This window comes from Pinus tabuliformis, chromosome 8 (genome assembly GCF_031772625.1).
Source record: "Pinus tabuliformis cultivar Carrire ecotype Pingquan chromosome 8, CPIR1, whole genome shotgun sequence".
Taxonomy (NCBI): Eukaryota; Viridiplantae; Streptophyta; class Pinopsida; order Pinales; family Pinaceae; genus Pinus; species Pinus tabuliformis.
The window spans coordinates 2052573168-2052598598 of record NC_142294.1 but is presented as its reverse complement, the minus strand read 5'-3'; the positions used below and the strand labels follow the sequence as shown (position 1 = coordinate 2052598598).

Here is a 25431-nt window from a genome sequence, read left to right as displayed (position 1 = left end):
TTTATAATATTAATCTTAGGGTTAATATTAATCCCTTGGGCTCATTAATCTAAGGGTTCGTATTCCTAGAGTATAATATTATTCATAGGGTTATAATATTAAGCCTAGGGTTTAATATAAATCCCTTGGGTTTATTATCGCAATCCCTTGGGTTTATAATAATTTTGGTTTATAATTTATAATATTAGTGTTTATAGTATTAATCTTAGGGTGTAATATTAATCATTCGGATTTACAATCACTTAGTTTTATTAATCTTAGAGTTTATATTCCTATGAGTTTAATATTAATCGCAGGGTTTACTTTTAATCTCTTGTGTTTATTAATGGCTTGATTTTATAATACCAACAATCCCTTAGGTTTTTAAGATGAATCCGGTGGGCTTATCAATCCCTTGGGTTTTTAATATGAATCCCTTAGATTAGTCAACCCCTTGGGTTTTTAATATTAATCCCTTGGGTTAATAAATCCCTTGGGTTTATAATATTAATCTCTTGAGTTTAATATTATCCTCATCGGTTTATAATATTATTCGCCTCAGTTTATAATATTAATCCCTTGGGTTTATAGTATTAATCTCTTTAGTTTATCATATTAATCCTAAATTTTATAATATTAAAATTAGGGTTTATATTCCTAGGATTTAATGTTATTCCATTGGATTTATAATCTATTGGGTTTTTAACATTAATCCAATGAGTTTATTAATCCTTTGGGTTTATAATATTGATCCTAGGGTTGCTAATATTAATCATATGCCAATGTGACAATCGATCATTATCATAATGTTACATTACATTGCAATATATTGAATGTCGCATTGCAACATTACAAAATTGGGGTTTAATATTTGGATTTATAACCTTAAGGTTTTTAATAATGAGTTTATAATTATTACAGACATAATATTAATGTTTTTGGCATTGGTTTATATTATTACAAAAATGTGTTGAGCGTTGCATTATGACAAACATTGTCTCGATGCAGAAATAAATTATTGTTGTAGTGTTACATTACATTACAATTCATTGACCATCACAATGTGATGTAAAAAAATTAGGTTTAATATTAGCGTTTATAACATTAGGGATTTTAGTATTGGGTTTATAATATTAGGATTTAATATCAGGTTTATAATTTAAAATAATGTGGTTTAATATTAGAGTTTATAATATTAATCGTGGGCTTTTTATTAGAGTTTATTGTTGTGGCATTGGAATGGTACAAAAATGTATCAAACGTCGCATTAAAACAAACATGGTCTTAATACAATAATCAATCATTGTCACAATGTCACATTACATTGCAATTTATTCAACATCGCGTTGTGGCATAATAAAATTGAGGCTTAAGAGTAGGGTTTATAACATTAGGGTTAATATTATTGGTTGTATAATATTTTGATTAATGTTGGGTTCATCATTTGTAATAGTACGATTTAGTATTTGAGTTTATAATATTAATATTAAAGCATTTTATAGTGGGTTTGATAATGTTATGGTTTTATATTAAGGTTTAATATTGTGACATATGAATGGTACAAAAAATGCATCCAACATCACATAGTGACAAAAATTGTCTCAATATGAAAATTAATCTAGAAACCATTGTTACAATGTTAAATTACATTGCAGTTTATTCAATGTCACGTTGTTACATTACAAAACCCCTAAACCCTTAGGTTTTAGATATTAATTCCATAGGTTTATAATACCAATAATTCCTTGGGTTTATAATATTAATAATCCCTTGGGTTTATTAATCCCTTAGGTTAATAATATTAATCCCTTGGGTTTATAATCCACTCGGTTTAGAATATTGATCCCTTAAGCTTTTTAATCCCTTCGATTTATAGAATTAATCTCTTGGGTTTATAATATTAATCGTATGGTTCATAATATTGATCTTAGAGTTCATACTCCTAGGGTTTAATGTTATTCTCTCGAGATTTTAATATTAATCCCTTGTGCTTTTAATATTAATCCAATGGGTTTATTAATCACTATGCTTTATAATATTGATCATAGGGTTTATATTCCTAGGGTTTATGGTATTAATTCCTTAGGTTTATTAATCTTAATGTTTATATTCCTAGGGTTTAATGTTATTCCCTTGGGTTGAATATTATTCCACTGGGTTTATAATTCCTTTGGTTTATCAATCCCTTGGACTTAAAATATTAATCCCTTGTGTTTCTAATATTCATCAATAGGGCTTAATATTATTCTCTTGGGGTTAAAATCCCTTGGGCGTATAATATTCATCCTTTCAGTTTATTAATCCCTAAGGTTTACAATATTAATCCACTAGGTTTATACTATTAATCCTAATTCTTATAAGATTAACCTTAAAGTATATATTTTGAGGGTTTAATATTAATCCTTGGGTTTAATGTTATTCCCTTGGGTTTTTAATATTAGTAAAATGGGTTTATTAATCCCTTGGGTTTATAATATTGATCCTAGGGTTTCTAATATTAATCACATGGTTTATATTCTTAAGGCTTAATGTTTATTTAAGGGTTTATAATATTTATCTTAGGGTTTATATCCCTTGGGTTTATAATATTAATCCCTTGAGCTTAATATTACTCCCTTGGGTTTATTAATCCCTTGGATTTATAATATTAATCCATTGTATATTAATATTAATTCATTGGGTTTAAGAATCCCTTGGGTTCAATATTAGTCCCCGAGGGTTAAAATCCATTGATTTTATAATATGAATCCTTTGGATTTATAGTATTGTTCCCCTAGGTTTATTATATTAATCCTAATTTTTGTAATATTAATATTAGGGTTTATATTCCTAGGGATTAATATTAATATTAGGATTTAATGTTATTCCCTTAGGTTTATAATCCCTCGTTTTCTTAATATTAATCCAATGGGTTTATTAATTCCTTGGGTTTATAACTTTGATCCTTGGTTTCTCATATTAATCATAGGATTTATATTCGTAGGGTTTAATATTAAGTCTAAGGTTTATAATATTAATTATAGGGTTAGTATTAATCCCTTGGGTTTTTTAATCCTAAGGTTTAATGTCATTCGTTTGAGTTTACAATCGTTTGGGTTTTTAATATTAATCCCTTGGGGTCATTAATCTAAGGGTTCATATTCCTATGGTATAATATTATCCGTAGGGTTTATAATATTAATCCTAGGGTTTAATATAAATCCATTTTATAATAGTAATCCCTTGGGTTTATTAATCATTTGGGTTTATAATTTATAATATTATGGTTTGTAATGTTAATCTTAGTGTGTAATATTAATCCCTCAAGTTTACAATCACTTAGTCTTAGAGTTTATATTCCTAAGGGTTTAATATTAATCCTAGGGTTTAATATTAATATCTTGTGTTTATTAATGGCTTGAGTTTATAATATTAACAATCGCTTACATTTTTAATATTAATCTCCTAGGTTTATAATATTAATAATCCATTGGGTTCTTAATATTAATCCCTTGGGTTAATTAATCCCTTAGGTTTATAATATTAATCCCTTGAGTTTAATATTATTCCCCTGGGTTTATAATATTAATCCCTTGGGTTTATAGTATTAATCTCTTTGGTTTATAATATTAACCCTAAACTTTATAATATTAAATTAGGGTTTATATTCATAGGATTTAACGTTATTCCCTTGGGTTTATAATCCCTTGGGTTTTTAACATTATTCCAATGGGTTTATTAATCCTTTGGATTTATAATATTGATCATAGGCTTTCTAATAGTAATCATAAGATTTATATTCCCAGTGTTTAATGTTATTCCCTTAAGTTTCTAATCCCTCGAGCTTTAATTTTAATCCCTTAGGTTTATTAATCACTTCGGTTTATAATATTAATACTAAGGTTTATAATATTAACCTTAGGGTTTAATTTTTATTTTAGGGTTTATAATATTTAGTTAGAGTTTATAACCCTTAGCTTTATAATATTAATCCCTTGGGTATAATATTATTCCCTTGAGTTTTTATCATTAATCTTTATTAGTCCCTTGGATTTATAATATTAATCCCTTGGGTTTATTAATAGAAATGTTCATATTCTTAGGGTATAATATTATTCATAGGGTTTATAATATTAATCCTAGGGTTTAATATAAATCTTTCTGGTTTATAAGTGATCTGAATCGAATCTATAAACCACTGTCATAGAACCATGACTGATTCGGGACGAACAAATCCGTGAAGAATCTAAAACAGCAATCGAAAACACCCTGAACCAATGGCCATGGCAGCCGGTGTGGAGACGACGAGGACCTCGGTCAAAGCGCGCTGACCGAGGCCCATGGAGACTGCGCAGGAGGTCGATGTAGCCCCTGGGAGCTCCGAAATGGGAAAAGGAGCTGATTTTCGATGCACATCGCTGGCAAATAGGGCTAAAATGGTAGAGCTTAAGCACTCGGTCATGTTGGGAGCCAAAGGACCGTGGGCGGAAAAAGGTAAAGCGCCATCGTATGAAGGTGGGACCCACAACCTGGAAATCGGTGGTTTGATCGGGGTGCCCTTGAATGGTAAGCGGTTTTGGAGAAAGCGGAGTGATCACACTCAGCGATCGACACGTGGTAGCGGAGATGAGAGAAAAACTGTCGTGATCGCGCGCTATTGGTCAAGCAAGTCAACCACGCTCGACGTGTGAATGACGTTGGATCTAGACGAGCCCAAATCGGATGCCTGAGATTGCGTCCAATAGACAGAGCGGAACTGATGAGGAATTAAGCCACAATTAAGGGGATTTGGAATTCGTTGACCGCCACGGTGGAGAAAGAAATGAATCGACGAACAGGTTGGCGTTGTTCTAGTGAGGACACATGGCTACTTCTCAAGCAATCATGCTGACGCCGAACAAGAAATTCCAAGCACACAGGCAGCAGGCGAATCGACGCAGGCGGGAGAGTAAACGAACAGACATGGAGGTCGAGTGGCTAAAGCCATGAACAAAGATAGTCGAACGCATGAGAGATTGGAAGGAAGCAACCAAGAAAGATAGTGAACAGTAAACCCTGAGAGGAGGACTGAGCACAGAGAGCAGTAAAGCCAAGCAGAGGAGACAGAGGGCCGAGCTGACCATGGGTAGCATCGAGCACCAGAGAGCTTGAAGATTCAAGCCTTCCCATAGAGGAATTTGTCTAAATTGAGCATCACAGTTGGCTCTCTCTAGTTTAGACCAAGGGTCATAGAGCTGGTAGGAAGAACAAGAATTTGTGTACTCCAAGTGGCTTGGGGAATCCAAGAACCACCCTGCCAAGCAAAATCTGCTTCAGGAGAACTCATATTGAGTCCCTGTATTGTAATTTCTCTGCTAAAAGACATGATAAAACAAGGCCACCACTAAAGCTGGACCGGAGATGTAGCCCTAGAGAATAGGGTGAACTGCTTATTAAAAAGTGTTTGTGTCTTTGTGTTGCTTACTGTATTTCTTTGCTGTCTTTCCATTTGTTTTCTGTGTATTGGCAATCTGATCGATCTGTTGTTTCAATAACACAAAACACACACTAGCACATGGGTCTGTAATACCTTTTTGTTTAATAAATCTTCAACTAAGGTCAGTCATAGGGTGATTTTCAGATCAAGCGGTATCAGAGCTCTAGGCTGTAAGGTTGGACAAGCTTGTGTTGGTTTAGCTGTGAATGCTCACTAAATCAAAGATCAAATTAGGAGAAGGAGAGTTGGTGGAAACTAATCCTGAAATTGGGAGAGTCTATTCTCAGAAGACAATGTCAGAAGAAGGTTCTATAGGGCCAGACCCTCAATTCATAGAAAGTTTCCTAGCTATAAAGTCCATGGTAGAAGATATGTATAGGGACTTTAGAAAGCATAAGGGTGAAGATTCATCAGGCTCTAAGCAAGACAAAGAAGAAGATGAATCTCATTCCCATGACCACTCCAAAGGAAAGGGGAAAGAAGAAAACTTCCCTACACCTCCTAGTAGCCTTGTACATAATAAGAAAGCATCTTTGATTAAGTTAGATGTTAAATTTGATTTGCCTATATATGATGGAGAGCTAAATGCTAAAAAGTTGGACAATTGGATTAGACAAATTGATGTGTATTGCAGAGTACAAAATATAGACTCAGACAAGAGTAACATTCAGCTAGCAAGCTTACGCCTAGGAGGCACTGCCTTGGTTTGTTGGGAAGGCAAAACCCAAGATGATATGAGGAAGCATGGTAAGATGATCTCTATCTGGAGTGACTTTGTTACTGCAATCAAAAAGTAGTTCTATTCATTGGCCTACATGCAACAAGCCATGATGAGTTGGAAAACTCTTCGGCAGTTGAAAGGGCAAAGTGTACAAGGGTATACTCAAGAGTTCAGAAAGAGAGCATTGATGTTGGGTATTTCATTAGACTTTCCAGAAACTCTTTTGAAGTATATTGGTGGTCTACACAACTACATGAGGCATACCATCTTCATGTTTAATCCCACTAGTATAGATGAGGTATCTGTACAAGCTAGTCATCTAGGAGCTAGAGGAAAGAATGGAAATCCAAAAGTTGGGGGATCATCCCAACCCAGTGTAAGAAAGAGCAAGGAGAAAAGAAAGCAGAAGTGGAAAGCAAGGAAGGATAACACTGCACAGAAAGGAAAACCCTCATGCATTCACTGTAAAAAGGAGGGGCATGATGATGAGCACTGTTGGATTCTGCATCCAGAGTTGAGGCCTAAGAAGTCCGAGGGAAAGAAGAAGAAGACTGCTGTAGCTATTCAGAAGGATTTGGGGTCAGACTCAAGAGATGAAACAGTCATTGCAACCACAAGTATAAAATATCAAAATATTGATACTTTGTTTGATAGTGGCTCACAAGTAAATCTGATTTCTGAAGCAATTGTAAAGAAATTGGGATTAGCAACTACACCTCCTAAGAAGCCATACCCATTAGGATGGTTGAATGATAAAGCACAACTACAAGTGACTAGACAGTGCAAACTCAAGTTTTCTTTTGGGTCAGCATTTGTAGATGAGGTTGATTTAGATATAATTCCTTTGGATATATGTGGAATTGTTTTAGAAAGTCCTTACTTGTATGATAGAAAGGCTATTTTCTACAGAGCTGAGAACAAGTATCTACTTGTTAACGATGGAAACGAATACTTTGTAAGAGCTCATAAGCTCAAGAATAATTATACTCTCATAAACTTAGGACAGATGAAAAGAATGATAAATTCATACAAACAATTCTTACTTATGGTTGTAAAGGAAAAGAAAACTGATAAAACCAATGTATTTGAGGGCTGTAATTCTGATCAACAAGCTGATATAGAAAAGATTGTTTTAGAGTATGATGTCTTGTTTCAAGAACCTCAAGGTCTGCCACCCAAAAAGGGGATAGTGAATGATATTGTTTTGCAGCAGGATGTTCCTTTGCGTAACATTGGGATGTATAGGTTATTTGCTTTAGAGAATGTTGAAATCAAGAAACAGGTGCAGGAGTTGCTCGAGAAAGGGTTCATCAGACCTAGCACATCACCATGTGGGTCACCAATCATTTTGGTGAGAAAGAAAGATAGCTTCTGGAGAATGTGCATTGATTACCGAGCACTGAATAAGATAACAACCAAAAATCGTTATCCCCTTCCTCGCATAGATGATCTTTTAGATCAATTAAAGGAAGCTGTTTATTTCACCAAGCTGGATTTGCATAGTGGATACCATTAGGTCAAAGTTGCAGAGCAAGATGCATGGAAGACTACTTTCAAAACAAACCAAGGATTGTATGAATGGCTGGTTATGCCTTTTGGCTTGACCAATGCCCCTGCTACTTTCATGAGATTAATGAATGATGTACTCAGACCTTTTCTTGATGATTTTGTTATTGTGTATCTCGATGACATTCTGATTTTTAGTAAAACGTGGGAAGAACATTTAAAGAATGTTAAGCAGACATTAGATGTTTTGAAAAGAGAAAAAAATTATGTTAAACTTTCCAAATGTGAATTTTGCAAAACCTCTCTAAATTATTTGGGTCATATAGTAGGGGAACGTGAATTGAAAATAGATCCCTCTAAAGTGGCAGTGATTGTAAACTGGCCTAAACCCAAGTCTACTATAGAAGTGAGAAGCTTCTTAGGAGCAGCATAGTATTGGAGGAAGTTCATTTCAAATTTTTCCTCAATTGCAGCTCCCTTACATGCTTTGACAGGATTGAACAAGGTGTTTCAGTTGGGAGGCAAACAACAGAAAGCCTTCGACACCTTGAAAGAAAAAATTAGTATAGCACCTGTACTAGGACTGCCAGATCTACAAAGACCATTTGAGATCCAAACTGATGCCAGTGACTATGCCATGGGAGCAGTGTTGACACAGCATGGTAAACCCATATGTTATCATTTTGAGACTTTTAATCCTGCAGTAGTCAACTATCCTACATATTATAAGGAATTGTATGCATTAGTTCAAAGTGTGAAAAAGTGGAAACATTACTTAATGGGCAAAGAAACAGTAATACATACTGATCATCAACCACTTCAATACCTACACTCTCAAACTAAGTTGCAACAATCAAGACATTACAAATGGATGGGTTTTCTACAACAGTTTCATTTAGTCATCAGATATAAAAAGGGCATACATAACAAGGTTGCAGACATGTTATCTAAACCCAATATAAATGCATCTACCATACTTAAGCATAATTCTGTGCTGCATGAAAGCTACATAGAACAGTATGCTCAGGATGTGGACTTTAAAGATGTATATGAAACTTTGAGTCAAGGAAAAAGAGTAGAAGAATTGGACTATCATGTAAAGGACCGGCTCTTATACCATTGTGGGAAACTCTGCATTCCAAAAACTGAGAGAGCAAAGATAATTAGGGAAGCACACACTTCTCTGATATCAGGTCACTTTGGGGTAAGCAAAACAGTTGCACAGCTGCAAAGGATCTGCTATTGGCCAAGAATGAATGAGACAATTTCTAGATATGTAAATGGGTGTGCTATGTGTGCTAAAAGCAAGCCCAGTAACAAAAAAATAGGCTTATACACTCCATTTCCAGTTCCTTCTCACCCTTGGGAAAGCATTTCCATGGATTTTGTTGGAGGACTGCCCAAAACTAGGAAGGGTCATGATTATCTATATGTTGTTTTGGATAGGTTCCACAAAATGTGTATTTTGATACCCTGTAGTAAACATATTACATCTGAACAAACTACAAAATTATTCTTTGAACATGTATGGGTTCATTTTGGATTACCCACTTCTATTATATCTGATCGAGACACCCGATTTGTGGGGAAGTTTTGGTCCAGTCTGTGGGAACTAATGGACACCAAATTAAAGAAAAGCACAACTTTTCATCCACAAACAGATTGCGAGACAGAAGTAGTTAACAGGACGGTGATCCAGTTACTGAGAGGATATTGCAGCAAACACCCTAAGCTTTGGGATGAACACTTGTGTTATGTGCAACATGCTTACAATAGAGCCAAACACTCTTCTACCCAGAGATCTCCTTTTGAGACCTGCTTTGGTTTCATACCAAGGTCTCCCTTGGATTTTGTCTTTGGTAAAGATGCCATGGTTGATGGACACAGTGATGTGGACCGGGCAACTAGGTTCATTGAACAGAAACAGGGGATCTACTAGGCAGTACAGGAATAGCTGGAAAAGAGCCAGGCCAAGTATAAGGCTAGGCATGATAAGCATCGGATGAAGCATAGTTTTCAAGTTGGAGACCAAGTCTGGCTGTATATCAGCAAGGACAGGATGCAAGCTGAAGGTAAAAAGCTAAAACCTATCAGGTATGGACCCTTCAGGATACTTGAGAAGATTGGTGAAAATGCTTTTCGCCTTGATTTGCCAGCTTACATGCACATCTACTTAGTCGTGAGTGCAGATTGCTTGAGGTTGTTTGAACCTTAAATGATTGAGGACCCTGAAGAGCAGAGTCAATTACCTTCTGTTGATGACCTACTACCTGAATATCTTAATGAGTTGCAGGAAGATACAGTGTTGGACAGGAAGGTAAGGACGACGTGCAGTGGACTGGTGGAAGACCTCAGAATTGGGCTTAAAGGTTCGAAGCCGAGCAGTGCAAAGTGGATTGAGATTGGACAAGTGAGACAGCAGTTTCCTCACTTAGTCAATGCTTGAAGAAAAACCAACTTTTGGTGGTCCAAAAGCTTTTCAGTTGGGAGGCCATGATCCGAATCGGATCCATAAACAACTGTCATAGAACCATGACTGAATCGGGACGAACAAATCCGTGAAGAATCTAAAACAACAACCAAAAACACCCTGAACCAGTGGCCATGGCAACCAGCGTGGAGATGACGAGGACCTCCATCAAAGCGTGCTGACTGAGGTCCATGGAGACTGCACAGGAGGTCGATGTAGCCCCTGGGAGCCCCGGAATGGGAAAAGGAGCTGATTTTTGATGCGCGTTAGCGCTTAGCGCTAACGCGCAGGCAAACAGGGCTGAAATGGTAGAGCTTAAGCACTCAGTCACGTTGGGAGCTAGAAGACCATGGGCAGATAAAGGTAAAGCACCATTGTACGAAGGTGGGACCCACAACCTGGAAACCGGTGGTTTGATCGGGGCGCCCTTGAACGGTAAGCGGTTTTGGAGAAAGCGGAGCGATCACACTTAGGGATCGACGCGTGGCAGTGGAGGTGAGAGAAAAACCATTGTGATCATGCGGTATCGGTCGAGCAAGTCAACTGCGCTCGATGTGCGAATGACGTTGGATCTGGAGGAGCCCAGATCGAACGGCTGAGATTGCGTTCGATAGACATAGCGGAATTGATGAGGAATTAAGCTGCAATTAAGGGGATTTGGAATCTGTTGACCACCATGGTGGAGAAAGAAATGAATCAATGAACAGGCTGGTGCTGTTCTAGTGAGGACACGTGGCTACTTCTCAAGCAATCATGCTAACGCCAAACAAGGAATTCCAAGCACACAGGCGACAGGCGAATCGACGCAGGCGGGACAGGAAACGAACAGGCATGGAGGTTGAGGGGCTAAAGCCATGAACAGAGACAGTCGAAAGCATGAGAGATTGGAAGGAAGCGACCAAGAAAGACAGTGAACAGTAAACCCTGAGAGGAGGAATGAGCACAGAGAGCAGTAAAGCCAAGCAGAGGAGACAAAGGGCCGAGCTGACCATGGGCAACATCGAGCACCAGAGAGCTTGAAGATTCAAGCCTTCCCATAGAGGAATCTGTCCGGATTGAGCATCGCAGTTGGCTCTTTCCACTGTAGAATGAGGGTCACAGAGCTGGTAGGACGAATAAGATTCTGTGTACTACAAGTAGCTTGGGGAATCCAAGAACCACCCTGCCAAGCAAAATCTGCTTCAGGAGAACTCATATTGAGTCCCTGTATTGTAATTTCTCTGCTCAAAGACATAATAAAACAAGGCCACCACTGAAGCTGGACCGGAGATGTAGCCCTGGAGAATAGGGTGAACTCCTTATTAAAAAGTATTTGTGTCTTTGTGTTGCTTATTGTATTTCTCTGTTGTCTTTCCATTTATTTTCTGTGTATTGGCAATCTGATCGATCCGTTGTTTCAATAACATAGAACACACACCAGCACATGGGTCTGTAATACCTTTTTGTTTAATAAATCTTCAACTGAGGTCACTCATAGGGTGATTTTCAGATCAATAATCCTTTAGGTTTATAATATAAATTCCTTTAGTTTTTGATCCCTTGGGTTTATAATATTAATAATTCCTTACATTTATAATATTAATCACAACGGTTTACAATATTAATCAGTTGGGTTTTGAATATTAATCGTTGGAGTTGAATTTTAATCCCTAGAGTTTTTAATATTAATCCCTTGGGTTTATCAACCTCTTGGGTTTATAATATTAATCTTTTGTATTTAATATTATTTCCTAAAATTTCTAATACCTTCCATTTATAATATAAATAATCCCTTTGATTAACAATATCAATAATTTCACGGATTTATTATATTATTAATATTATTAATAATAATATCATATTATTGTAATATAATAATAATTATTGTAAATTTCCTTTATATTGACTATAATTATAGTATGACGATAATAATATTTTATATTATAATTATTTTATTATAATTATATATTCATTAATATTAATATAAAATTCATAGCATTGATGGCTATGAGCATATTTGGCCAAGTTATATGGTATTATTTTGGAAAAGAAGTTGAGCATATGGCTTGAAAGTGAAGGTAAGTGGGCTAAAGGCCAAGCAGGTTTTAGAAGGCAACACTCAACAACGGACCATCTCGTTACACTTAGGATCATTGTGGAGGAATGCCACAATGATAAATCCAATCCCTTTTTTTGCTTTGTGGGCTTTAGAAATGCTTTTGATATGGTTCCTAGAAACAACTTATGAAATAGATTAGAAGAGCTAAAGGTTCCTTTCTAGTTGAGAGCTGCCACTATAAGGTTATATGAGAATGTAATTGCCAAGCTAAAGAGCAATGAGGGGTGGTCGAAAGATATTAACTATAATATCAGAGTTAAACAAGGTTGCCCCCTCTCCCCTACCCTATTTGGCTTTTACATCGACAATCTAGAAGGTTGTTTAGAGGAAGCAGGCTATGCTGGCATGATCTTAGCTAGGATAGTCATCATCCTTCTTCTCTATGCTGGTGACATTGTTCTTCTCGCAAGGTGCCCATCTGATCTTGATAAACAACTTAGACTACTTTAGGATTTCTTCTCTACCATGTGTATGATTGTTAACACTCACAAAACAAAAGTTACGATTATCAAATCCAAGAAAGACACTTACGCTAATTTTTTGTATGACAACAGTATCTTGGAGGAAGTGTCTTATTACAAGTACCTAGGAATTGATATTCATCACAAGCTCAACTGGAACTATAGCATTGAGAAAAGGATTAATGGGGGTGGAAAGCTTATTTTGGTCTTGAAAATAATCGTAAAACGACAAACCTCGTAATGTGGGATAGAAAGAAGTTCCTCTTTGAAACTTTAGTCACTCCTATTATCTTATATGGATGTGAGGTTTGGGGTTGTAGCATCTCTAGAGAATTCTATAGAAAGATTGAGCAAATCAAGAAGTGTTTTATAATGTATAACCTCAAAATTAAAAGCAATACACCCTATCCTATTCTACTTAAAGAAGTGGGTCTTTCCCCTATCGAGACCCTAGCTATGACTAGGCTTTTGTTGTACAAGCACAAACTCAATAACATAGAAGACCATAGACTTCCTAAGCTAGCTTTAAATTCCAGCCAAAACCACCTAAGGCTCAAACGAGGTTAGTATAAAGACACGAGGGCCTCGTTAAACCATTGGGAGATCGACAAGAATGTTGCATTACAAAACATTAATAACATTAAAAATATTGTTACTTCTAAGTTCAAAGAAAAAATGTGGTGTGAGAAAGATTTAGCAACTAAAAGAAAATTAAGATATTATAAGGAGGTCATCAACCCCACCCTAGAAGATCAAAAGTATCTCTCTGTTCTAACTAGCTCAAAGAAGAAAATTAATATAGGCAAGATTAGAACAAACTCTCATGAGCTCCATAGTGAAATGGGTCATTGGGCAGTTCTTAAAACACCATGGATGGAAAGGATCTGCCATCTCTGTGAGAATATGAACATTGAGGATAAAAGTCACTTCCTCTTAGAGTGCCCCGTGTACAACCACATTAGATCTCAGTTTCATAATCTTTGTTGCAATACTGACCTTCCTAGCCCTTTTATGATGTCAAAAATATAGTGAGCTCGGAGGATTCTCTCCAAGCTTTTTGAGCATAGAAATAAAATCTTAAATCAATCTAAATAATTCATTTGTTTAAGTCCAATAGACCAAAATTTGGTCTCAATGGATGTTAACCACCATCATCATCATCATTTACTAATCTATAACATTGTCATTATGATTATAATTATTACAAATATAATATAATAATAATAATATTTTATATTATTATTATTATTATATATTCATTAATATTAATATTAAATCCAATCCTGGACTATTTTATCAATTACGGTTATGTATGTAATTGGTATGGTTGCTTATATTGTTCTAGTTTATGAATGCTAATTTATGAATTTTTGAAATGGAGTTGAGACAATGCATCAGATGGAGGGCTTATATTGTGCTAGTTTATGAATTTTAATTTATGAAGTGGAGTTGAGACAATGTGACTGAAACATCAGACGGAGCAAAGAAATAATGTACCAGCTGGCGCGGGTGTACTAGTTTATGAATTTCTAAACCGAAGCTGAGACAATGTGACTGAAACATCATATGGAGCAAAGAAATAATTTACCAGTTGGCGCGCATTCCGGCGAGGAGGGTGTCCGTTTTAAGGAGCTCTACTGTCCAGTCAATTGTATGGATTTTAGCAATCACGGCAGAGGTAACTAATCTTGCATGACGATACAGTTCCTCGTCATCCAGATCGTGATAATGATGCTGCATTGTTTAAATAAAATATGTTAATTTACAGTCCGTTTTATTTGAATATTGATTACATATTATAGGCTGCTTATCGATACCTTCAGCATGTCGCAGACTGCGTTATGTTCTTTGATAAACAAGGCTTGGAGAATTGATATGCCAGCCCATGAATTACGAATATCTCCACTCACAGAAATTCCATCGCTCTGGTGCAAAAGAAGGCCATCGTCACCCAACTTCAGTTTACCATCCTTGAACGTCCTTACTTTTGTCGACTGTTTCATATCGCTTCCATAAACTGCACTCCCATCCCTGCACAGCAGACCGATACATGGAATTCATAATTTGCTGTTTGTTCACATACATTTCCGCATGGGTATTTTATGTTCAGTTTTTTTAATCTTAGAATGTGAATATGAAACGGATAGATTCGGGATGGCATCTTTACCACCAGGCAGTTCTTCTATTAAGGTAACCTTTTTTGATCTCGTAAAAACCAGTGGGAACTTCTTTGCATTCGAAAAATCTGAATTCTTTGAGTGGGCATTGTGATGCAACGCTCAACGGTGCACTTAGCTCTGCCTGAAAAACTCAAACACTGGGAGATATTATCTTGAGAAAAACTCTAAACGTTGAACCATGACTCCAATATTAGAGACTGGACAGAGTACAACATAGAATACGTTAATCCACATAACGTAATCAACCATTGAAATGAAATACATTAATGGTAGGAAATAGTTGATCTGAAGTTCTAAAATCTGCTGAAATTATTTTTCTAACATAATTTATTGGAACGTTGTTATTTATACCTGTTTGGTGTCCTCCACATGATCGACCCAGTCATGAATCATGAACTGAATCCAGGCGGCAGCAAGCATGTTAAATTGTGTGCCCGTATCTCTCATTTTCCTGCGAGCAAGGAGGTTGGTAGCAACTACCATGGGATCTGGCATCAGCAGCTGTTTACACAACAATTTTACTCAAGAGTGTAAATGTAAGTTGTAACCTAGTCAGAAATCATTCGGTATAATTGTGTGAGATATGTGATGATCTCTGGCCTCAGAGGCTGTGTACACGACAATTTTACTCAGTAAGTGCAAATATAAGTTGTAACCTAATCAGAAGACATTCAATATGATGGTATCCGATATTTGAGGATAACTGGGAGAGCGCTAAACTTAAGTGAAGTGCATACATATTACACGAATATTAGAAAGTAACAAGCTAAATTGTTTGATCTCATTCTGGTTCTTGAAATTCGTAAATATTTTGGACATCTACAATCAAAATAAAAATAACCCTAGAAAAGATATATCCGTAATCACCTGATCCTTTTGAAGAGAAGGCATCATGTTCCGTCCAAAAAATGTATCTTCACTTCCTGCTTCGCGATTGAATGGATCATTGTAAGATCCATCAGCTGTTCTGTATGGATAATCGATTGGATTATATCTTACACCAGCCGGTGTACATCCTACGTTGATCAGATTATAACGTTGGTGCAACATCCGCCTTATCTCCAGGTAGACCAGTCCCAGGAACACTGGTAATTTATGCCAGGCATAGAACCGATCCACCAAATGTATGATCTGGAAAAGTAAATTATGATTAGGGTAACTATATATATATTATATATACTTTGCTAAATCGAAAATTTTGAAAACAAATCATAAAAATAGCAAAATTAGTTGTAAGTGTGTTGAGAGCATAATAGGTATTTAATTTAAGAGGTAAAACTGCAATCAGGAATAGAATTATGAGTTCATGTATGGAGTAAAATTAATGTCAATATTTAATAGAATTTGATTTCTATATGAGACACTAAGTTATCGAGAATTTGGTATAGTGAGTATATGAGGGAGAATGTGGAATATTGAGTTTATTGAGATATACTTAAAATTATTTTTAATGAGTTAAGAAATAATTTTCGTTAAAGTTTTAATAACAGTTTAAAAGTAAGATTTAAGAACCAGAAGCATCTCACAAGAAGAAACAAAATCAGTTTAAAGATAAGATGTAAGAGCCAGAAGCATTTCACAGGATTGAAGACTGAAAATATGTCCACCAGGTGACTGCACCAGTAATAATTATATTCATTACGTTAATGTATAAAGTTTGGGTAATAATTGGCTTTATTATTTAAAAATTGAGAATCAAGAGAAATAAAGAAGAAATATAATAGATTATATCTTATGTTGTTTGAGAAAATATAATAGATATCTTATGTTGTTTCGACTCAAACCAGCACAACCACCTTTCATTTTTGACATTCTATTTAATATTAATGATCAAGATTAATATCTATAAATATATAATTGTAATAATAATATTATAAAATTATTTATTATATTATAAATTATTATTTTTATAGTGTAAATAATAATTATTGATGATGATAGTGGTGGTGGTTAACGTCTGCTGGAACCAAACATTGGTCTATCAAACCTAAAAATAAATTATTTATTTTATTATTAATATATTATAATAAAATAATAGTATTATTAATAATATAAGGGATTAATAAAATCAAAAATATATATTATAAAATATTAATAAACTCAAAAAATAATATTATATTATATTCATAAATATTTATAATATTAATAATATTTATATTATATTATAAATTCAATAGATATTATAAACTCAACTCAAGGGATAATTAATATTATAAACTCGAGTAATTAGTTAAAAACTTAACATTAAACCCTATCATCATAAAATCTTAAAAACTTATTTAATTTTCATATTGTGGTGCAAAAAACTAAGCATAATTAGAGACCCAAACCACACACACCATTGTTCTCACAATTTATATCTGAAGAACAAACAATAGATCCAATATTAATAGCTGTAGCCATTATCATCAGAGAGTGAACACAATGAAGCCTCCCCGTAGAAGTTGACGGCCTTGCAGATGTTGAAATAATAATTTCAACTGCAACGCCAAAGTCGTCATGGGATTTGTTAATTATTTTTTCTTTTTGCGATGTGATTTGATCACTACCGCACTTTAACCCGTTGCACTCCTATGTATTCTGATTGCGATTTTGCGATGCGATCTTATCGCTATCGCAAATCACGTCCACGCCCTGTTGTTCTTGTTACCCCTATGTTTTCTGCCGATTGCGATTCTGCGATGCGATCCGATTGCAAATAGCAAATCGCACCCATATGTTAGAGCTCTATTTTGTCTCTTCCGCCGACGCGACGTTGCGATGTGATCCAATTCGCAAATTGCATATCTCACCTTCTTCAAACCAATCTCAGCCATCCGATTAAATCAATGGTTGATGTACAAGCTTGTAGCAAATTACGTGACGTGAATCAAAAGTTTCATTGACCGCCAGTTTTGTCAGTGAAACAATAAATGAAAATTTACTACGGTTGGTAAACATAGGTAAAAGCCTTTAATTTTATTTCATTTTTATTTTTCATGGGAGTATGGGATGTAAAAATATATATTCCATGTTTTATGTTGTTGAACTGGAATGTAGTTTTCTATTGTGTTGTTGAAATGTAATGCGTAGTAGCGCGAGCTCGTATGAATGAAACTTTTATGCACAGTAGTGCAGATATTGAAATGTAATGTTTCTGTTTGTTGAAGAAAACGAAAGGGAGCACGCAGCAACGTGAATATAATTTTTGTTGTTGTCCATTGAGAAATGTAAGTCAAGCGCAGCTGAGCGCGAATGAAAAAGAGGGCAAAATGCAGCAGAGCGTGAATGTCCAGTTTTTGTGAATGTATTAGAATGGGAAAAACTTGCAGCAGCAAATGTAAGAGGAATTCTTTTTTTTAGCAGGTTGAATGCAAAGAATACGCAGCCGCGTAGAAGGCCGAATGTAAGTTTTTTTTTGTAATGGAATATGCAGCAGCATAAATGTAAGAAATTTTTACACACAACAATGTAAAATTTCAAAACGAAGACAGAGTAATCTTTTTTTTGTGGAACTGAAGTGTTCTTGATGAAATCCCTCTGGTAGAGGAAGATCCTTTTTGTAACAGCAGTTTTATTAATGAATAAAAATTTTTTTTGTGTGTGTGTAAAACTTTGTTCTCCCAAACAATTTTAGCTTCCCTGTGTTAAGATCCTGTGATAAAAATAGCATCATTCTCTTTTCTTATTTTGTTTGGAATTACCAAAAATTCGCAACATGGTATCAGAGCTTGTCTAGGCTCTTTGAAGGTGTCAAAGAAGCTGAAGGAAGGATTTTTTGTTGCAGTAGCTTCTCTAGCAAAGTGAAGACTCAGTAAAAAAAAATCCAAGGTATTTCTCAAGTTTAGTTTTTTTTTTGTTGAGGACATTCAGTTATTTTAAATACACAGTCAAGTATTTTGAAGCATAGTTAAGAGTGCAAGAATGGCTGGAGCCCAATTCCTTCATTCAAAGATTAACAGCTAGAAGGTCGACATTTAGAACACAAATGGTGAGGTCAAGGAAGGAAGTCTCCAATCGTCCTAAGGATGTGTCTGCCTCTATTACTAAAATAGAAGACAATCAATTTGATGAGGCTCCAAGGTTCAATGGGAACTTTAATATATGGGAAGCAAGAATGACGACTTTCTTACAGTCTCAAGGGATTGAAATTTGGGAATCAATGATTGATGATAGCATGATGGATAGAGAATCCAAGGAGTACAATGCAAAAGCAGCAACAACAATCTTGAATGGGCTACTTGATTCTGTAAAGAAGAATCTAGGAAAACATTCATCAACAAAGGATATATGGGACAAACTTCATGACCTTCACTCAAAAGGAGCACTGACCATGACCATCAATCAAGAAGGAGATCCTGAACCCATCATAGAAGCTGAAAATGAGAATGATGACATCAAGGCTAAAGCAGACCTAGAAGATGAAAAGAATGAAAAGGACTTTGTAGAAGAACTCCTTGCTCAACTTATGACTACCATGGAAGAGATTAACAATTTGAAAAAGGAAAATGAGGCACTTAAGAAGATAGCTCCAGTTGGTAACCAAGATCAAACAAGGAATAAAGTTAACCTCATCAAGCTTCAAGTATAAGAAAGGGATGAAGAGCTTGCCAAACTTAAGAAGGAATTTCATCAAAGCAAAAGGAAGCATCATGAAGAAGTCATATCCATGAAAAATCAATTGAATAAAAAGAAGAAGCAGGAAAATACCTTGTCAAGTCAACTTGAACAAAGGCATAAGAGCGTGAACAAACATGAAGAAGAGATTGGTCAGTACAAGGTAGAGGTCTCGTCTCTTAAGTCTCAATTACAAAAAGCTAGGAAATAGGCACAAGGAGCTGAGAAGAGAATGAAGAGTAGTCAAGCAAAGAATGAAGAAATCTTCAAAATGAAGTCAGATATCATCTCCCTTAAAATAGTAGCAGCTGAAGCTACTTGTAGCAAGGAAGAAACTGAGGAACAACTTGCAAAGAAGAATAATGAGTGTGAAAGATTGGAAGAAGAGATTGTCCTCCTCAGAAAAAAGGTTGAAGGGATGACCAAAATCTTGAAAAGTTCTCAAGCCTTGGATGAGATGCTCAGCTATCACAGATGTCCATCTGATAAATCAGGACTCGGGTATGTAGGTGAACCCTCAAACAAGAATGAAAATGCTTTAAGCAAAAGAGATGTGAAGAAGCCAGAAAGAAATTGTGATGCTCCTAGTTCCAGCAAAGGCAAGGAGAAAAATCAAGGCTACAATAGAAGAAATCCTATTCCAAGAAGAAATCTTGCTCCAAGTAGAAAACTAGCTCCAAAAAGAAATGTAGATGATGTCAAAGAGGTAAGAGGCAATGGTTATCATCAAAGGATCTCAGGGCAGAAAGGCTTCAAAAGTACATCAAGGAAACCTCCATCTCCCAGGTACCAAAGTTCATTTTTTGGTTACTGTTATTCTTGTTCAAACTTTGGTCATATGGCAAAAGACTGTAAAGCATCTCATAGAGATAGATGTTATAGTCTCCGACAACCTCCAAGAACCAATTTTGCAGAAAGAAATCATGAAATCTTATTCATGAACAATGTAGAATGCTTTGATTTTCATAACATTGGTCATATGGCACGTGATTGTAACTTAACATGGGCTTTTACACAAGCTAGAACCATGCAAAAGAAGAAAGTTACACAAGTATGGAGAAGGAAGGAAATACATTCCGAAAGTCCCTTGAGCTCTCGAGCCAATCTAAGTTTTTTTTTAGAAGACTCTGCCAAAAGGAGACGATGCATACAGTTAGGGGGAGCCTGTAATTCTTGATCATTATCGCTAAAGCTATTCATGAACGGGTCCTTATGAAATCCTTGCTTAACTATATTAATAGTCATTCTTTGATGAAGATCATGTTTCACGAGCCATTTCATGGGCTTCTAAAAAACAACATATTGTAGCGTTGTCTACAGCAAAGGCAGATATGTGGTAGCTACAATAGCATCATGTCAAGAAATTTGGATGAGAAGGATGTTAAAGAGTTTATGCCAATAGCAAGCACAAGGAACTGTAATTTTTTGTCACAATAGCTCAGCTATTGCATTATCTAAGAATGTTGTGTTTCATAAGAGAACGAAACACATTGACACAAAGTTTCATTACATCAGTGAATTGGTAAACAATGGAGAAATTGTTTTACAACACTGCAGAACACAGGAGCAGGTTGCAGACATTCTGACCAAACCATTGGGGCAGAAAAGTTTTGAGTTTTTGAGGAAATGTCTGGGTATGACTGATAACCCAGCAATTGAAATTAAAGGGGAGTGTTGAAATAATAATTTCAACTGCAGCGCCAAAGTCATCATGGGATTTGTTAACTATTGTTTCTTTTTGCGATGTGATTTGATTGCTATCGCATTTTAACCCGTTGCACTCCTATGTATTCTGATTGCGATTTCGCGATGCGATCTTATTGCTATCACAAATCGTGTCCACGCCCTGTTGTTTTTGTTACGCCCTGTGTTTTCTACCGATTGCGATTCTGCGATGCGATCCGATCGTAAATCGCAAATCGCACCCATATGCTAGTGCTCCATCGCACCCATATGTTAGTGCTCCATTTTTTCTCTTCCGCCAACGCGATGTTGCGATGTGATCCAAATCGCAAATTGCATATCTCACCTTCTTCAAACCGATCTCAGCCATCCGATTAAATCAACAGTTGATATACAGGCTTGCAGCAAATTACGTGATGTGAATTAGAAGTTTCATTGACCGCTAGTTTTGTTAGTGAAACAATAAATGAAAATTTACTATGGTTGGTAAATGTAAGTAAAAGCTTTTAATTTTATTTCATTTTTATTTTTTACGGGAGTATGGAATGTAAAAATATATATGCCCTGTTTTATGTTGTTGAACTCGAATGTATTTTTCTGTTGTGTTGTTGAAATGTAATGCGCAGCAGCGCGAGCTCATATGAATGAAACTTTTATGCACAACAGTGTAGATATTGAAATGTAATGTTTTTTTTTGTTGAAGAAAATGAAAGGGAGCATGCAGCAGCATGAATATAATGTTTGTTGTTGTCTATTGAGAAATGTAAGTGAAGCAGCGGAGCGCGAATGAAAAAGAGGGCAAAATGCAACAGATCGTGAATGTCCATTTTTTGTGAATGTATTGGAATGGGAAAAACTCGCAGTAGCGAATGTAAGAAGAATTTTTGTTTTCAGCAAGTTGAATGCAAAGAATACGCAGTAGTGTAGAAGGGCGAATGTAAGTTTTTTTTTGTAATGGAATATGCAGCAGCATAAATGTAAGAAATTTTTACACACAACAGAGTAAAATCTTAAAACGAAGACAGAGTAAGAACTGAAGCGTTCTTGATGAAATCCTTCTGGTAGAGGAGTTCTTGATGAAATCCTTCTAGTAGACGAAGATCCCTTTTGTAACAGCAGTTTTATTAATGAATACAAAGTTTTGTGTGTGTATGTGTAAAACTCTGTTCTCCCAAACAATTTTAGCTTCCCTATGTTAAGATCATGTGATAAAACAGAACATCATTCTCTATTCATATTTTGTTTGGAATTACCAGAAATTCCCAACAGCAGACACTCAATTTTAAAACGTCTAGGTATGCATAAGGAATTCCATTATCAAAAGACTGGGGAGTACTACAGCTCGGACGAGGACCGGTACAATTATTTTGGACGAGATACTTCCTGAAACAATCGTGCTAATCGAAACGCAGGTAAATGGCAGAAGGGCAAAACATGTGCTGTTGAAACACCCAATGGTTAACGAAACGATCCGATTCTAGTCGGCGCAATGGTTAAAATGAGCTTAACAGTAACACAACCTCCGTTGGATCTTGCAACTAAAGAACATGGGTGTTGCGCGGGAGGCCATGCATGAATCGAAAATGCCGGCGTAAGAATGGAACCGCAAAAGATATTAATTAAAAAATATTTTTTGAACGTGGTAGCCCACAATATTATTCTGTAGAGTTTACTCACTCGATTGTCTAAGCTCAAATTCTTTCTTTTCTGGTTCGTAGGTTTCCAAAACCTACCTGGCAATACTGAAATTGGGAAATAGAAAATTTAGCTTGAATACAATTAGTTTCATTTCCCACACGATCCAAAGGCCATGTATGGAAATTAACAAATGAAGAGGATAAACTATGCACTATCTATTCTTTCGTTGAATCGTGACATATCTATTCATTCGTTGAATCCTTTCATGTTTGAAGGGCTCGAGGTTTATCTATTTCTGTTATCCATAATTTGGTACATGAGACCGTCTTCTGCAGCTAGAATGGTATGTTGTGCTTCAATGGCTTCTAGTTTTTCTTAGTGGATCTACAACCCTGGGAAGCCTGAAAAGACAGAAGAGCCTTTCATTATCCTCTATTCAAAGGGGTTTTTGATAATTGAGTTTAACTCAGTAAATTTAAGGATTTGATTTTAAACTTATGGAATAAGTTGGATTTATTTATAAACCCTGACTCCATTTTCAATGATTGATTCTCTTTCTAGGTATTATTGTGCGTTACAATATTTGGGACTTGGTCTATGTTCTAGTCATTGAAAAAGTCTTCTGTAAATTTTATTAAAAAAGTGCATAAACAATATATTGCAGCATCACAATATATGGTTGAATATGTGTAAAAATAGACTTTGACACAGAGTGTTTACTGCAAATAAATTTAAAAAACCAAAACTATTTATGAACACAAAAAACGGATTATACATAGATTATTTCCATTCTAAAGCTTTTCATGAAACATAGGATATTGTAATCCAGTGTCCAATTGTCTCTAAGATCAAAGACTGTACAAAATCTCAGTGTTAACCCATATAATGAGTTGATGGAAAGGAAACATAGGATATTGTAATCCAGTGTCCAATTGTCTCTAAGATCAAAGACTGTACAAAATCTCAGTGTTAACCCATATAATGAGTTGATGGAAAGGAAAAAAACCATTTGATTAGCTAAAATGATCCCCTTCTTTTACACTTCTCCAAAGAGGCACCCAAAATCGTTTTGGAGGGAGTTAATGATCCCTTTCCTTCCAAAATAGGAACCCTCTTTGCAATAAGAATAGGCTCCAGAACATTTGGAGAACATTACCCACCTTTAAGAGGAATCGGCTACAATAGAAAACCTAGATTTGAGATTTCATCAGTGTTTAGCCTGAGACTAACTTGGTAGATCAAGTTGAGGAAGATGAACTAACATTAAACACAAAACCACCAAATCAAGACAAGATAAAAGTTTGAGAACGATAATTATTAAAAACAAAACTAGTAACCACCAGTTCGACTAGATCAAGATAATAACGAAGTTTGCACATCCATAAAAGAAAAAAAATATTGACTGCAGCAAATGGTGAGAACAATTAGAAATCACGATCCAACTCAGTCATTTTTCGTTGCAATCAATTTCTTAGAATTTACTTTCATTTTGTAGAATGTGAAGGAACGTGCAATTGTGAAATAATAATGAAAAATAAAATCACTGTAGCAAATGGTGAGAACATTTAGAAATCACGATCCATCTTAGCCATGTTTTGTTGCCATCAACTTGTTAGAATTTACTCTTCTACTCTAGACGGTGAAAGAATGTGCAATCGTGAAAGAAAGAATTGATTAATCTCTTATGAGGATTTTGAAGACGGGAGGAACACTGAAATATCACAGTTAATATTCTTACACCGATAATAATCATCAGATATGGAATGAACTTACGAGAAAGAGGAGCTTGTCTATAAAAATAAAATCACTGTAGCAAATGGTGAGAACATTTAGAAATCACGATCCATCTTAGCCATGTTTTGTTGCAATCAATTTGTCAGAATTTGCTCTTCTTCTCTAGACTGTGAAAGAATGTGCAATCGTGAAGGAAATAATTGATTAATCTCTTATGAAGATTTTGAAGAAGGGTGGAAACACTGAAATATCACAGTTAATATTCATACACCGATAATAATCATCAGATATGGAATGGACTTACGAGAAAGAGGAGCTTGTCTATCAAAGTCATGCTGGAATATGCAGCGGAGAGACTCTTATCAATGAGTTGATTCCGCAAAAACACATCCTTGAATGAATCAAGCAGACCCATGAATGTTGCAGACAATATCAATAGAGTCACAGGCTGCAATGAATATGCCTTCTGATTATATTGGGAGAGGTAGTACCTTAGAGATGAATCCCGGAGTCATTAATATAGGGCAGGGGCGATCATGAACGTTGCATTTATTCTCTTTCATCGTTATCAGGCGGAGTTGTCATTTTTTTAGGATGGTTGAATCTTCGGTTGAATTTTCTAAAGGAAATTAAAAGGTTAATTTTGATAACTTTTGAATCATTTTTTTTAAGGAGTGCTAAGAACCTATGACCCACCCAAAATCTTGAAATTGGACGGCCGTAAGAAAATTTCTGCTCACTCTCATTTTCTGCTTCTAATTAAAGTAAGAGCATGTGAATTATTTGAAATTAGTGATAATGGCACAGCTTACACAGTTGTTATTTTAATGCCACGACATTACATTTTATACTTTTCTTTTTGTCCGTTATTAGTTAAGGTAAGAGCTTGTGATTTATTTTAAGGGAGTTT

The 25431-nt window shown here is 35.5% G+C and overlaps 1 protein-coding gene across 1 annotated transcript in view; it reads right to left on the bottom strand.

The window, feature by feature from the left end:
- Window positions 1-24936, bottom strand: part of LOC149244710 (alpha-dioxygenase 1-like) — a 42310-nt gene extending 17374 nt beyond the window's left edge. Inside the window, exons 1-6 of the mRNA XM_089368051.1 lie at window positions 24826-24936; window positions 15738-16001; window positions 15222-15371; window positions 14858-14991; window positions 14508-14721; window positions 14279-14424 (exon numbers count right to left, since the gene is read on the bottom strand). Of these exons, the coding sequence (XP_089224177.1) occupies window positions 14279-14424; window positions 14508-14721; window positions 14858-14991; window positions 15222-15371; window positions 15738-16001; window positions 24826-24936 (1019 nt within the window). The remainder of the gene's footprint in view (window positions 1-14278; window positions 14425-14507; window positions 14722-14857; window positions 14992-15221; window positions 15372-15737; window positions 16002-24825) is intronic.
- Window positions 24937-25431: the final 495 nt, after the last annotated feature.